Consider the following 16,633-nt stretch of genomic DNA (forward strand, 5'->3'; position numbering starts at 1 on the left):
TTTCTTTTCCCAATTGCCCAAATCTTCACCTAACTGAAGATCACTTTCATTCACTTCAGTGCAATGCACCCATGGTTGAAAATAATCCAAATAGGAAGAAAGAAGGCTCTTATGATAGACTGATATAAGTATGATCTTGCTTATGATAAATATCCTGTTTTTCAGGATATTTATCCTCAATAATAATCTCGAAGGACAATATGGAAGGAATATTTGGGCTGCCTTGACTTCTTTTTTACTGCTTTTGGGATGATATGAGCTACAAATAGGGTTAGGAAGGGACTCCAGTTTAGTCTAATTTGCTTAATCTTCAATATGAACTCCCACATTAAAATATGCAGATGAACCTGGAGCTAAGTTAGTGATATATCCCATACCTCTGCTTGAATTTTGTAGTTATTAGGTGCCAAAGTCTCTGGAACACATTCTATTAGAACTCCAAGCTCTGCTAGTAGCAAGAGTAGCCCGTTTCATGCAGTAATAACAAATCATATCCCCTGAAAGCTGAAGACCTGACTGTCCAAATAAAAGCAAACTCTTGAGGAAAGGATAAGTTGGTCCATTTGAGGCCACTTCTTTGTTGGTACTGATAAATAAGCAGTTATCAAGCTGATGTAGACAACGCTTCCATAACTACCTGCGTATTCACCCCTGGAAATAGGGAATGCAGAGGGAATTTTCTTTTTCTCCTGCTCACTTGGAGGCGGCTCATAGCTGTCATCAGGATTCTCTTCACTGGGGACCACATACATCTCTGAGTCAGAGTGGTCATCTGGATTTTCATAATCACTGTCCTAGAAAAGGAGAACTTACCATTTCTCATTTCATAACATACTTATGACTTCATAGCATTGTATGACACAAATATCCTCACAGGAAAACAATTAACTATATTATGAGAATGCACCCTTGAAAGCACATTACCCTCTCCAAACAAACAGGCACTCCTGCCTGCCCCCTCTCCAGCAAGAAGGGAACAGGTCACCTCAGGGTGACAGCTGTATGGTCTGGCAATTACTTTATGTGGCAGATGACGATAACTTGCTTCATTCAAACATACTCTATGATTTTAATCAAATTTTTTTCATTTTTAGAAAGAACTGGCTTTTTCTTCCTCCTCAAAAACAATACCTTCTATTTTGAAATTATTGTTCAGTTTGAAAAGTCCTTCAAAATGATACCATTCATTTACCTATTCATGGCTATCACAGACAGTATTTTTCATATGTACCTAAGTTGAATATGAAAAATTAAGGTACCTAAGAATGAGTATAAATAACGCTGGTGTAACAAACAAGATATTTCAGTAGCATTAAGTTCAACCAGAAGTAGGTGATTCAAAAATAAACATTTATTATTGCTTGTGTTGAACTTGTTGCTATAGTAACCTTCCACTACCCGAAAGAGATGTACTTACAAAGTCATCTGACCATTGTTCCTCTTCATTGTCTGCGTGTTCTAAACCAAGGAGTAGAGTTACTTAAGGAGATGTAATATGGAACATAAACGTTTGTCTTAAGCATAGGTTAAAAGAAACAAAACAACAACCACCAAACATCTATCATATTTAAATAAAAAAAATAGTATTGAAGTTTTCTTAAACACTTGAGAGAAACATCTGTTTTTGCCTGAATAGAAAATGTTAAATGCCTGCTTGTCTGGTTTTGATAAATTGTCTCAGAGCTGTTGGGAAAGCATTAGAATATGGTCATCTGCACATAGTCCGAAGAGCAGAGCATGTACCCTGCTAGCACATCTCATTTTTAAATAGGATTACTTTTTTCATAACAATTAATAACAATTTCTTCATAATATTTCTGACCTCTGGGCCTTGCAGTTTCTTGCTTCTTGGTTAAAGTTGCAAGACAGATTGTTATTTGAGTGGTTACATTAAACATGGAACATATATCTGATAACATCCAAACATTGTCCTTTTCTGCTTGTTTTCATATCATTGTTTCCATGAAAATACAACTTAACATACAAAAATGGGCACAAACTGATTGCTGTATAAACAAATATAGTTCTACCTGTCCTTTAAGATAATTCATGATGTCAATATTATCATGTTAAAAGTATCAAGAAATTCTGACTTCTGAGGTGATCCACTTGTTCAGGTCTTGTTCTCTTGTTAAAGACAAATTAAGAGGAAATATATAGCTGAAATGCTGTTAGGCATGTAGGTATCAACTATACAGACATACAATTTAAATTTTCCATTAATCCAGCCTTACCTGAAGCATAATCCCGTCGTGGTAGACTTGGTGGAGGTTTTTTTTTTAGCCTGTAAATGATAATTAAATTTATGATCTAAGAAATATTAGATCTAATGTTTCTCGATAGAAAGAAACATTAGCCAGGCACATAAAAAAGCTGGTAACAAAAGACACCTGCAGCTGAAGAAATATAGATTATCATCACAGATGCTTAGCAAATAGCTACAGGAGAATGCTTTGAAAAGCTAGGAACAGATAAGAAATTAGTTTCTAATCTGAGATTTCTTTTTGGCAAAGAACATTTATTTTCAAAGAACAGTTTCCTTGCCTGCCCCCCCACCCCCTTTATTTCCAAGCAGAAACAGATAACATAAGTGCCAGAGATAAATGCACATCTATCTCAAGATGAAAATCTGTTTAAGCTCACAGAGTTTACTAAGACTATGGCGTAAGAAACCGGTGCATTACTCTCCACTAATATTTTATAAATATCATTTTCTATGAATTTATTTTCTGAGTAGTGTTGAAATATATTCCAGGTCTCTCAGGGCCAGATTCTGTTTCCACTTGCTATTACATTATGGCATTGTGCCTCTTTTTTGGTAAATGCTATTATAATGGTATTTGCAACACCAAATGGATCAGAAGATAATTAAATCCCGAGAGGATCTTTGTTGCTATACATACAAGTATATATGTATGTTCCTGTTTGTTAAATTGCAGGTGCCCAGAGAAGAACCTGAATTATGTGGTCAGTTGGTATATCAATTGTTTCCTTAATGTTCTAACATTACCCTGTATACAAGAAAAAAATCTTGTTCACAGTCTAAACAAATTATGCATGTGTGATATTACAGGCCAGACTGATGCATCTGAAGCAAACTAAACTCTGACTTTCATAGCAACAAAAAGCACTGATACAATTTACATTGAAAAGTGTTCAAAAGACACTTTGAAGAGTCCAACTAACAGCTTCCCTGTAGCACTGATGAGACCTCACCAGAGACCTGAATCTTTTCCCACTGAATTGATGGCTTCACTTATTCTTCAATCAGGTCCTAACAAGGAATTTCTTGATGTTATTCATTGGCAAAAATAAGCAAGTTACTTACAAAAAAAATGTTCACGAAGAATATAAAATGTTTTCTTGTGACCTCTGAGCAATAGTGATATCTACAGATTTTGCTTTACAATTTGACACTCAATATTTAGGTCTGAAACACGCTGCTTGCTGTCTTTGTTCAGATAACAATGTGACTCGGGATGGTGGCACACTGGCACTACCACATCAGCCTGCAAACTTTCCCATCTGTTTTCAGAAATGGTTTGGCTAGTGTTGAATTCATGGAATTCTGTTGCTCAGATAGTCACAAAAAATGCACATGCATGAATCAATAAGCAAACTGTGCAGGCATTGCTAAAGCTCAGAAAAAATAAAAAAAATCCCAGCACATCATTTCAAAATGTTATCCAATTTTGTTTGTTACCATCAATACTAATAAAAGATAGCTTCCTCCATCTAGTCTTTAGCTTCTCATAGCATGAATAAACTTAGTGTACAAACAGTAAATTACAAAGCATTCTCAACAGCCCTGCTGTTGTGTTCTTTCCAGGTTAGCACAGGCATGTTAGAAAGAAAAACCCAGGGCCACTGCCAGGCCAAATCTGAGTTCTTAGAGGAGGGTTGACTAAAATCTATTAACAAACTGTGATGTGTCTATCCTGAGTTGTTCAGAGATGACGGATACTTGGAAAATAATGGAACTAAGGGAATAGTAAGAGGCTCTCTGGGTCACAGTGAAAATAAAGGATGTGGCCTGAGCCACTTTATACATTTCCAACTGCTAAGCAGAGAACTTCAAAACTTTGTCCCAGGTCCTGTAAATCCTGGCAGTGGCCCTGACAGAAAATGTAAATATGTTACAATGAAAGCACACAAAGCACAGAACAGAGCTCTGTGTCTAAGCAGCCTATCATGCCATTGTGCAGCTCTGAAATAGCATACCGATCCCAAGTATCTTTCCCAGTTTTGCAAATTAAGGCCACTTGTTCATTTTGGAACCTGAATATCAATAGAAGAAAAGAAATCATTTTTCTGTCAAAGTTGAAATCGTTCATGGCCACATCTGAATTTGTTAGAATCTCCTCAAATACATTATTTATTCTCAAATTCAAATCCACTTAAAAATAATTTTTACTGTACCAGAATGATTTACTGAGTGCCAGAACTGAAATCCAGACTCTTCTGAAGTCAATAGGAGCTTCATTTTGCAAGAGACAAAATCTTACCCACTGTGCAACCACAATGCAAGCTGAAAAGACACTTTCAATGCCAAGGAGTTGATACCTAGCTATTTCAGATACTGATATAATTCTACACAGATGCTTGCAGAGTGACTTGGTTCTGTTCCACTGAACCAAATGACAAAGAACTGAAACAATTGAATGCTGTCCAACTGAACATAGATATCTAAATGGAAGACAGGATGATTTCCTAACCAGCTTTTAACAGAATTACGTAAAATCATAGTAAACGTAATTTTCAAGCAAAATATTTTAGTGGTACCCAGCTCTGCACTGCAGATGGTGGAACATCTCTGTGCTAGCTTTGATAGAACATAGTTAAATAATTCAAGTTTCCATTGAATTTCTCTAAAATTTAATAGAAAATAATTTTCTGGAGAATTTGAAATATCTCTGAGAAATTTCAGTTCTAAAGGTCTCAATGAAATCCAAATACATTTTTGAGAGTAGGTTAACAGATTTTAAAAAGCAATGTAACACATCTTACTACATATGTCATTAGCTTGAACAAATAACCAGGTAGCATTTGAGGCATTTTACGTAGTTAGGTCTGATGCTGCTCGCACAAGGACAGGTTGTACTGTACAAAAGTTCACAATTTTTAGAAGAGTAAATTATTTCATAAAAACAAAACAATATATTCTGAGATTTTGCCTTTGCAACATCCTGAGGTTAATCCAGCAGAGTATCTAGGCATGTACTTAACTTTACTCATGTAAGGAATGCTATAAGAATTGCAGGTATTAATCACATACTTCAAGTTAATATCACTTTTTTTTTTTTTTTTTTTTTTGTCTTCCACAACTATGCAGAGAATTGTAAAATGAACGGCAGCAAAGGTCTGGGTTTCCTGCTCCAACAGCATTTGTTTTTACAGGCTACATCCAGAAAAGTAATCAAATATATGTAGTCATATATATGTAGCAGTTGCATTTTACTTAAAGCAATAAATTATCCTTCAGATGCATTTCTTCACTAGCATTTCCACTTAGTCCCCCCAGCTTTTAAGAAGTGGCCTAAAGCTCTTCATTTTCAAGAGTCCTTAACTTCTCCTGTTAGCCTCTGAACACAGCCTGTTACATTCTTAGGGAACATTTTTTTTCCAAATAGAATTTATAAAAATTATACTGACATCTTTGCTGAGACAAGCATTTATAGTTCAAGTTAGTTAGCATACTAGATCATCCCACTTGTAATTAAATAATAAATTAATTGAACTTTGCCCAAAGCTTTTGCAGAATTCCAAACAGGTGCAATCCAGCTGACAGATACACTTTTCCTAAACTGTAGCCTCATGACCTAGTGGAATAGTTTGTTAGCTTTAAAGTATCTGGTGACTGTACAAAGTAAAATTCATCTGAAACTTTTTTTTTTCCCCTTTTTAAAGTGTTCTTACTATCCTTTTGCACATTTTCTTTATAAAGTGCTCTGGAGTAAAATGGCACATAGCTGTGCTGTATTTATCTTTATTTTGATGAATATTGTATTAACAAGCATACTGACACTTAAAGCTTCCTATTCAGCTACATGTTGAAATTGGTGTTACTTCAGAATAGTCATAATTATGTATTCCACTTTTCCCTGGTTTCTTTTTCTAACCTTGCTACAGCTCAGTTTTGTACTTTTATCTCACTGTTTAGTCCATAAAATACTATTTTTTCCCTCTGCCAAGGGTTTGATCATGGATATTTTCTAGTTGCAGCAATGCAGGTTGAAGAGACATTTAGTGACAAAATAACTTCTGCCTGAAGTTATTGTCCCCAGCATGCCTGCCACAGAGGATTGTGTGAATGCTTCCTAATCCACTCCATCAAATTGAACTGCAGCAGTAATGCTCTACCGTTTAAAATGCCCAATGTGACATGAACATGTCAAGCCAGTGGAGTGGTGTAGGAATAGGTTACTGCTATTTTGGAAGTGATGGATCCCTCCTAAGCTGGCACACCTATGGCTGGAAGGAGGTGTCTGGTCAAATTATAAGTGGTATAAGAAAATAGACCAGAAAAATCTGAAGTAACCCAACCAAGACTTTGGGTAAAGCAGATGAGAGTACCTTCATACCATTCTTCAGGTCATCTAGCAAATGTGATTTCAAGAAATGGACATACCTGGATTGTGCTCAGTTAGTTGAGTAACTGTAGGTGCATGATCTTAGCCATTTCTGATGGCTTTCCAAAGGAAGTTTTGATAGGTTGTGATACTGCAAGAGGGTGAGTGACCTGAACTTCTAGCTTCTGATTCAGTACAGTAGATTATCATATACAAAAACTTTATGGTGAAATTCTGAATTTGCTGTGTACGAATTGAGTTTTAGCATGGACTTTAACAGAATTAGGATTCTTCTGAACAAGCCTTGATGCTAGGAGCTTATGATTTCCAGATGAGTGCTGTCTTCACAGTGGGTTTCAAATAGGCAGCCATCCGTCACAGTAAAATCTATCAATCTTTCTTACTTTCCTGGTTTGTGTTACCAAAGATAGAAATACAAAAAAATGCCTGGCACCCTCTCACCATTTATTCAACTTTGGCTATCCCTATTGATTCTTCTGCACCTGACTACAATCATGATTGTATTCATTGACATCATGATCTGCACAGCAACTGGGTCTGCAGTACTGGGAACAGTTTTGCATATTATTAAAGACAAGCAGGTGAACGTTAGCCTGTGGGCAATATCTTTACTTCTACTGTCATAAAATTTTGAGTCAGACTGCAGAATACACAACAGGAACTTTTAAGCAACAAAGAAACTATCTGTAGTTCTATTTTACGACCGCTGTCGTAAAAAAAAAGTTTTATGGAAAACTTTAAGACACAAGATGATAGACACAACCCTCCTCACCCTCACCCTGAAGATGAACTAGTTTGAAGAATAAGACATTTGATGCAGGAACTTTTCTCCATAATCAAGAACCAATCCAGATTTTAGAAGTGTCTTAAACAGTGATAAGTCAAATGTCTTCCAAGAGTCCTTGAACGTTCTTCCAATTTCCATTGGAAGATGGAATACACATGGATACATATTTACTGTAAGCCAGAGGCTTACAGTAAACATGTTGCATATGACAGCTTTGGGCTTGGGATAAGCAAGTACATTACTTGGTTGCTATACATTTTTTTTCCAATTATAAGAGATTTGAAATTGAGCCAAAAAATGATTTATGTTTTTGTATAAGTTGCAAATCTGTGCTACATAAAGCCATTTTTAATATTTTTCCCTGCTCTAGTTATTTTTTATGTCTTTGACATGTAATAAAATAATCATAAATAATCATATGACTGAACTGGAAGAAGTGATAACTGGATAACCACTTTTTTTTTTTTTTTTTTTTTTAAGAAATAAACATATACTAAAACCTAATCAAAAGCCCCCAAAGGGCGCATTCAGAGGAATACAGCCAGTTCTAATTCTGCCAAGCTTGATATGTGTTGTATATATCCTTATCAGTGTTGCCAACTCATGGTTTTATTGCCAGTCTCATTATATGCTGGGTTAAAGACTTGAGTTCTTAAGTCACGTGCAAATGTGAGAATTACTGTTTAAAAAAACAATCACAACTACAGATGAGATTAATAACTCAGCTGCACCACAGAGGTCTCCAAAAGATTATTATATGTATTTTTTTACATCTCATTTTCAATGAGAATACATTTGTATGAGAATACATTTGTATTCTCATAGCTGGAGGAGGTAGAATGTGAGCTTTGTGCTAGTCATACATTAATAGACTTTTTATAAGCCTGCTCTTGTTGTGGATTTTTTTTTTTTTAAATCTTGAGAGAATCAAAGTATTGCAACATTATAGCAGCTATCTTATATCTGACATTTAACAATGGCACCTCTGACCTTCCCAGCTTCAGCTGCATTTAGTTCTTGTTATTTTTCCCTTATCTATCCTTCCCCTCTTACTCTCTTACTCCTGGGAAGGACACACAGAGAAATACTGATGAGCAGCAAAATTCATGTCTGGGCAACTATGGAACACTTTTTTTGGCCTTAGATTACAAACTTAAGATATTTTTTGTTGTTTCTGCCATCTGCTTTTCTCTGGGACATTTGCACTGGACCCACTGCAACATTATTAACTATACTTAGCTTTCTACTTCACAGTAGTAATTTATCTCTTATTATAAAGCAACCACACCCCCATCTCACCCCCAAACCAAACCAACCAACGAAAACCAAGACCACCAAAAGCCTTCTCAGCCTCTAAGCAATTCCTGTGAGCTGGTCCTGAGTGAAACAACAAGTTTTTGGCAGACAGATCTCTAAACACAGTGATCTTTTTACACACGCACTGTGTTGACAAGAAAAGTATGCTTAGGTAAAATTGAAGATTCAAGTAGTTGAAAGATGGTCATTTTAAGGGAAAATGTGCTTTTGTGCTCATGTGGAAGTATACAAACCATGTGACTGTGACTCACTGTGCATTGCAGAGTGATTGCTAGAGTGAAAGAAGATATGAGGGGTGGTGGGTGAATGATGGGCGACCAGTCTCAAGAATCTCTGATATATATATGGTGATACAATCCCAGCCTGCTCAGGACTTGTGGAAAGAAGCAGAGCTGTGATAAAGAGGCCACAAAGGTGGGCTAAGGGTACTGCTGGGTAACTGAGAGGGAGAGGTGGTGGCTGTTGCTCCTGTAAGTGCCTCCCCACCTCCTCTGCCCAGGTTAGGGGCTGCCCCACAGGCACTAAGAGCATCAGCCTGCCTGGCTTCCCAAAGCTCCAGTATAGCCATACCAGGCAGAGCCCTTCTGCTTCTCCCACCAGCCTACTGACTGCTTCGCAGATACCTAGAAGTAGCCATCACGGTCACTCTAAGAACAGTTTTTAGAAGCATTTTTAAGTGCCTTTTATGGGCGAGAGCTGTATTTCTAGAATTTAATATAGTCTTCATGGAAACACTGTAGATACTGTGTACTAATTAACTTCTAGAAGTACTCAGTACTTTTGTAGCCAGTGACCCACGTGAAGAAAGACATCTGAATGAGAAAATCACATCCAAATGGAAGTTCAATGCAAATGAGCTATTGCATTAAGAAGAAGTAGTGAGCTAAATAGTTAATTGGTTTGAATAGATGTTTGACTGGAAACTGAATAGGGTATTCATCTGACAAGGATGCAGAATTACTGGAATTTCTTTCTATGTATAAAAACACATGAATATTTTATAATACTCCTATGCACGTGACATCAATATTTATGCTGGTTAGTGCTTCTTACTGGAATAAGGATGTTGTTAGGTAATGGTGGATTTTGTTTTATGTGACTGAAAAACAGGAGGATTTAACATTTTAATAGCAATTCTAAGTGTTATGTCTGACCATTTAGTTCAAGGTGGAGCTCAAATTAAAAGTTAATTGCAGCAGGTAGCCTAACTAGTGGCTAGATGAGAAAGGCACACACCCAAACAACAAGTTTTGCTCAATCCCAAGAATATACAACAAAAATGTGTTCCACCCAAATACTGATTTTCAGTGCTATGAAACAGCCTCCCTTTGGAGGCCAGTTCTGCAGCCACTTCACGAAACTCTTAATAATAATTCTGATGTCACAGTTTGGACTGAACTTTTTTACATACACTGAAGTACATCCTTCCAGAATAACATGGTCCCATCACTACTAGCATAATGTTATAACGGTTTAACCTGAATTTCCACAAATAGAGAAAACTAGAAGTTGTATTGCAAACTTACTTTTTGAATTTGTTTATTATCCCACTTTCATTTTTCTTGATGTCGTGAACCATCTTTTGAAGCTTCCTGCAAGATATGGAACAACATCAGCCTTAAAATTACCATGTGGTTGAACACCCATTTACATAAATTAAGAAAAACACAGGCAATATATACAGTTCTTTTCTTTCCAGTAATATTTCGCACATCAAAAACTGCTTCATGAATGCTTGATAAGTACTTCAGTTGCTAAAATAAATTCTGTAAAGTTTCCATCCCTTTTTAAGGGAGCTCTTTGGCATGATTTTTGTTATCCGTCTCCTTAAAACAATTCAGTGCAGTTTAAATGATCAATTTAAGAGCAAGTGCATCACGAAAGAACATCAACTAACAGGTTAGAATATTTCAATGTTAGCATATTGTTCAGAACTGACATACTCTCCAATTTCTGATTTACACAAGTCATTTCTTACGAGGGCAGTATCCCATAGTGTTTGAAGTTATAACAGGAGAGGGGAAAACGATACATTGCTAGGCTTAGGCCATCTGAAAAAACGTTACAGTATCTGTGACTGAGCTGTGAAAACTGATGATCTCAGGACTCCAGGAGTTACATGGACTGATATCTAGAATCAAAGATTGTTTTTAACTCATCAACTGCACTGACCTCATTAAAAAATTATTTGTAATCAAGGCAATTTAAATTAATATCTCATTCTATTTTTTTTTTTCAGCCAGCAGGTACAAGTTTATAATGTGAAGGTTTAGTGAAACATGTTAGAGCTCTGATCTTCCTAGAAGCTCTTATAGAAAGCATACATATTTCTAGTTTCTTTGCACAGTACATTCTTCCAGTTCACCTAAATTAAAGTATCTTTTCTTAGACCCAAGCCGAAGATTTTAACTCAATCAACAAAGCAGCAATGATTTTTTCAAAAAGGACTTTTTATAAATTCTGCCTTGCACTCTTCATTATAAGTTGTCTATGCTATTCTATGTTTTAGTCTTGCCTACCTCATCTTTGATGCAAGATCAGGCTACCAACAGAATCTTGGAAGCTTTGCTTACAAAGACAAGTAAAAACATCAAAGCTTTCTTGCCCTTTTTTAAGGCTTTCTTTAAACTTGAAGCCTTAATATGCAGAAGCTTTGGTAACACGTAGAGCTTTGCTATCTTCCATCTTCATCATTGGCAGTTGGAGCTCTCTCTTAAAAATTAAAATAAATTTTTCAAAGGAAATTGGAATTAAATGTGAAGGTCACGGGTCATATCTGATACATAAAGGGTATTGCTAGAGCCTCAGTCTTTGCACAACTTTACTGAAAAAGCCATTCAACCTATTTTTTTTTAGATTCTCAACTAATAAAAAAACCCACATGAGAATAACTGACAAGCAAATCACAAGCGTATCTTTTAACTTTTGCTCAAAGCTCATACTATTAATTTATATATATAAAATTACTTATAGATGTGAGACACAGATGCCCAGAAAAATATTTAGAGCTTTCTTGCAATAATACACTATACCTGTGAGAAAAAGTCTGCATTATTATCTGAACTAACCAAATTAATTAAATATGCAAATCTGGGGGTGAAGATCTTAGATCTTCTGGATTTGTGTGTCTTTCTCCACCCCCCCCCCCCCCCAATAAATTCAGCTTCTGTTCATGTTTGAAATATCACAGATAGCCACCTTCTGCAGTTGACTTTCAGTTTTGTGCCTCAGCTGGGGCCCAGCAGAGCTTACAAATGAAAAGTAACAAAAAGCATGGAAAGAGAATAGAGAGAGGAGATTTAAATGTTTTAGTTCTAGTTTGTGAAAAGTGATTCTTTTTAAGTGTTTGTATCATTTTCAAAAAAGGTTTGGCAGCATTTAATTAAAAAAACATATAAGAATCAGTTGTTTTTCCTCCAGTATTTATTGTTTGTTAGAAATAGGGCCCAAACCAAAAATTTAAGTTTAAATTGAGATCTGAATGTTGCTTATTACTCATCTCTGACATTCATATATATCTTTACAATGGTAAAATTATGGCTATACTTTGAAAAAAAATTTCATTTTTCATGTGAATGATTTTATGTCATACTGTCACCTTGGCTCTGAAAAAATAAACCAACAAAAAAATAAAACCCACCCCAAAAGTTATAACTACAAGTTCCCAGAACATTTTGTTTTTAATTTGATCATATTTAGATGAATTAGACTATCACTAGTGTCACATGTGCAGTGAATAAATTTTAAATAACATTTTAATACATATTCTTATTTTTAAGAAGAGGCATTTATATTGAAGACAGTTGCTGGTCCTGCTACCGGCACAGATGGTTTTCTGCATGCAGGTGAAACCAGAACATTTCTAACTTTGCATAATCAAATTCCTGAAGCCATTTTATTTTGTAACTAAAAAGTGTGATAAATTAGGGAGTATCTAACACACATTCATGATTTTTTTTCCACTTCTTAAAGTCACATACATGTAGCTCTCACATGAGTTGCTATAATACCTAGTTTGTTGCCACTAGACAGCTTAAATTGCATCAAGCCTGTGGACGTAAGCAATGCACTAAAATAGTGGTGAGTGTAGAAAGTCATCAGGCATGGATGATCTCCAGCTCAAGTGGAATCCCCTTTGACTGATGAAGTTGAACAAGCTGCAAAAACCAGTCTGGTCAGTTTGCGAACAAAGGCTGAGATTTCTTGAGATGAAAGCTGATATAATGCTACCATGTGAAAGTTTTACAGAGCCATCTGTCTGACTGGTGATTTTAGAGGGACAGTAGAAAATATGAAAGGCAAAACAAAGTTATTGAAGAAGACTCTTAGGGGTCACTGACCCAAGCCTGAAAGTCATTCCAGAGCAATAAGGAAAGTGAAGCACAGAAGGGCATTCATACACCTGTGTTGCCTCTATCTACATATCGACTTGTTCTCAAACACTTTGTCTGTCTCTCAAATACTTTTCTTTACATAAGAAAATTTCTTCAGTAAAAAGTTCTTGCCACAGTACACCTCATTAGAACAACAGCCCTGAGAGTATCCAGGATATGGAGTCTACCATGGCCTGATGTAGACAGTCCTTGCCTTAAGTACATAACTACAATTCTTCACAACACTTCTGAATCAGGATCTTGTTAACAACTAGTGATTATTCTCCAGTTGTTCTCTTGGGATGAACAGGTACTTCAATGTTTCATTCAAGGCCCTCAGCTAGCTAAGACTGTAAATTAAAATAAGCAGCAAATCTTGCATTGTAGTGAAAGATAATTAAGAGATTAAAGTTAAGAGCTGTTTCTTAACTACAAGAACCAAGTCTTCATTCAACTTCAGTTGAATTATTTTTTTTTTTTATATGTAAAATTGGACTTGCAGATAGAGGTGTAGCCTATGTCACTGTTGATCTTTGAAAAACACTTTTCGGAAATAGATACCTATTTTGAGATCCAAGTCAATTATGACTGGATGAGACCCTTTGATCAGGAACTCCTTGCACACACAATAGCTTTTCAAAGTTCTGCAGTTATTGCTGATAGTAAGCATGCAGATGAGAAATTGGGAAGTCTTGGCTCTAAGTGCTTCTAAAAAGTTTTATGTTTCTAAGAAATATATTAGAAATTCTACCTGTTGGAGGGAATAACAAATAGGACTGTTCAATGAGTCCTTCGACTCTAACTTCTCTCCACTTAAAGTTGTATTTTACAGTTTCACAGTGGAGGGCAGCCAAACAGTTCAGTATATAGATCAGACCTGTTAGAGGTGCTAACTCCCTCCTGACTGAATCATTGTCCTGACTGACTATTGTAGCTACTGGATAGAGCCTCTCAAATTTTAGTTTTTCTCCTTTCAACAGCTCTGTTCTCACTTGGGTTGTTAGGATACTGAAGGCAGATTTATTATTTTTTTAAATCTTCATTGTTGGAGCCCAACAAAGAGCATTAGTAGTTGGTAGAAAGGTGTCAAGTGAAACAGGTATTTATGTACTTAGCAGACAACAATTATTTACTTGTACCAGAAATAGATTTCTCTACTGGCTGAAAAAAAAAGTATACACAAAATTGTATGGAAATAAACCTGGCCTATTTTCTTGTTCTGGTTTGAGCCTTGTGAATATAGCTGAAGTGTTACGTCAGGGGTAAAGCTGCTCTTGCCTGGGCCTATGATGTCTTTGTGCTCTCCTATGGGTAGAAACTCCATGGCTTTATGGGTTCAGAGAAGTCCATCAACATCGTACTTTATACTTGCCCTACTCTTTTGATATAGGCAAATTCCCATATTCTAGAAAGGTAGTCACCAATCAGCGCAATATTTAAATGAAAGATTGAAGTTTAAACTCAGGTTTCTTGATTCTGAATTCCCTACTTAGTAAAACACGCAATGCTAAATGCAGTTTTTTCCCCACCTCACTAAAGTAATGCAAGCACTGAAAAAAGATTTTAGTAGAAATCAGTCCATCTTGGAGATAAGATTTGGAAAGAATGAGTCCAGTATAATAAAAAGTATGTCTGGGAGTACATCCTTAAAAGGAAATTTTCCTTTTAAGTCTTGGAATAAACCTTTCTAGAAGATGACACTTTTAGTCCTCTCTTGCCTATTTTTCTTATCTTATCAAATTTGACCTCTAGCAATTCAGGATTATCTGACGTTGTGAAAAAGGAGTCACTAGTTGTGATACATATGTAAAGAAAGCCAGAAAGGCTTACCACTGCAAATACAATACATCCAGAAAGAAGGATTTGCTGTGTCACAAAACACCCACCTGTGTTCAAGGACTGCCTTGAGCTCAGAGCTGCCTTGAGATAAAATAAAATGAAACAAAACCACCCTCTCTTTGATCTGATCACAGCTCAGCACATGAGGAATGTATGCGAAGTGAAGGGCAATGGATAGGCCTGGCCTATGACACATCTATGTACTTGGAAATCAGATAGAAGCTTTTGACGCTCTTGCATATAAGTTATCCCACAAAAGCTTTCCAAGCTTAAAATAATAGAAGAAAGTATAAATAACTCAAAGAACAATGAGATGTGATATAGAGCCCATTGACATGAGAAAGCGGAATTTGTCTTGATTTCAGACAGTTCCACATTATCAGTAATTCTCCCACCAGTTTGATGAATTTGATAGATTTTAACTACTAGCATTTTAAACATCTTCACGTTTCTGCATATATACGTGTACATACTTTATTTAGAAAGACCATGAAGATCATCTGCACCTCCAGAAATCTCTTTAGTGAGCCCTTTGCTTGTGCACAGAGCTTTTGTAACCCTAACCAAGATGTGTGCCACCCTACAGTATCCGGGAGACATTTAGGCAGGCTCAAGTCTGCCTTTTGTTTTCCTGTTCAATTCCAAGATGTGTGCTCAGGAAAAGATAAAGACATTGGGATTTTGTCAGCCTTCTCCCAGAGAGACCTGAGGGGAGAGGGTAGGCAGTTCAGAGCATTAATGATCTCCCCATGCTCCTGGGAACCGAGAGTAAGCTTCATCTTTGTGTGCAGTGAATCCGGTACTTTGAACCTCCAGCATGCACACACTGTCAGTAATTTGTACACTTTGCTTCGTTTTGTGGTGAGGGAAGGCACATAGCAAAGGACACTGCTCTGCTGTATGAAAACACCACAGAGCCTCCTGTGTAGGAAGAGAGGGCACTGCTGCTTTAGTGCATCTGGCTGTAAGCACAGACATGTGCACTTGAAATTGGGAGTGGTGCTGATGATGATTCTGGAAACAGGGCTGACTGCAGTGTCAGTAGGGAGTGGCAGCTAAACAAAAACCAGTTTTAAATGGTTCACAGGAAGTCTTCTATATTATGAGCATACTTCTGTTTATCTGGAGGACTAGAATTATACCTTCTTAAATTCTTGGCACTTCCAAGGCTGTCTGAATTATCAAGTTGTGCCTCTTGAGAAATCCCTATCTGCACTCTGGGAAAAGTTCCTTTAGTTGAAAAGGGGCAGAATTTTGAATAGAATGTTTTCAGACAGAAGATCTGTAGGGGAAGCTTTAAGCACTATCAATACATTCAATATTAATTGACCTGCATACTCTTTCTCTTCCTAAACTCAGATTTTTAATGGATAAAGTTGAACTGGCTTCAAAATAATACATAAAAATCACATTTTAAATCAGTCAGGTTGCACTCTGGGTTAAGTTCTGACACCATTTTGGGTAAGGCTGTTTCTCACTGACAATGCACTCTGTAGTTCTGTGTCTAGAAAGCCTCTTTTTTGAAGATAAACTACCTCCAGTTACTTCAACCAAGAAAGATTCATTTTGGATGTACCCCTCATCTTTGCTGTGAGAAAAGCTGCGTAACAGATCAAGTAAAGCAAAAAATAAAAAAAATAAAAAATTTCTTCTTTTCCAGGCAAATTCAAATGCTTAGCATTAGAAATGTGGAAGAATGGGATTTAGTAGGTACAAGCTTAAAGTTA

The 16,633-nt window shown here is 36.4% G+C and overlaps 1 protein-coding gene across 1 annotated transcript in view; it reads right to left on the reverse strand.

Moving 5' to 3' along the window:
* BLNK (B cell linker) overlaps positions 1-16,633 on the reverse strand; it is a 94,988-nt gene that overhangs the window by 18,299 nt on the left and 60,056 nt on the right. The window contains exons 4-8 of the mRNA XM_068688156.1: positions 10,221-10,286; positions 4,222-4,278; positions 2,235-2,284; positions 1,418-1,458; positions 638-794 (exon numbers count right to left, since the gene is read on the reverse strand). Coding sequence (XP_068544257.1) covers positions 638-794; positions 1,418-1,458; positions 2,235-2,284; positions 4,222-4,278; positions 10,221-10,286 — 371 coding nt within the window. The remainder of the gene's footprint in view (positions 1-637; positions 795-1,417; positions 1,459-2,234; positions 2,285-4,221; positions 4,279-10,220; positions 10,287-16,633) is intronic.

Source organism: Anas acuta, chromosome 7 (assembly GCF_963932015.1).
Source record: "Anas acuta chromosome 7, bAnaAcu1.1, whole genome shotgun sequence".
In the NCBI taxonomy this organism is placed as follows: Eukaryota; Metazoa; Chordata; class Aves; order Anseriformes; family Anatidae; genus Anas; species Anas acuta.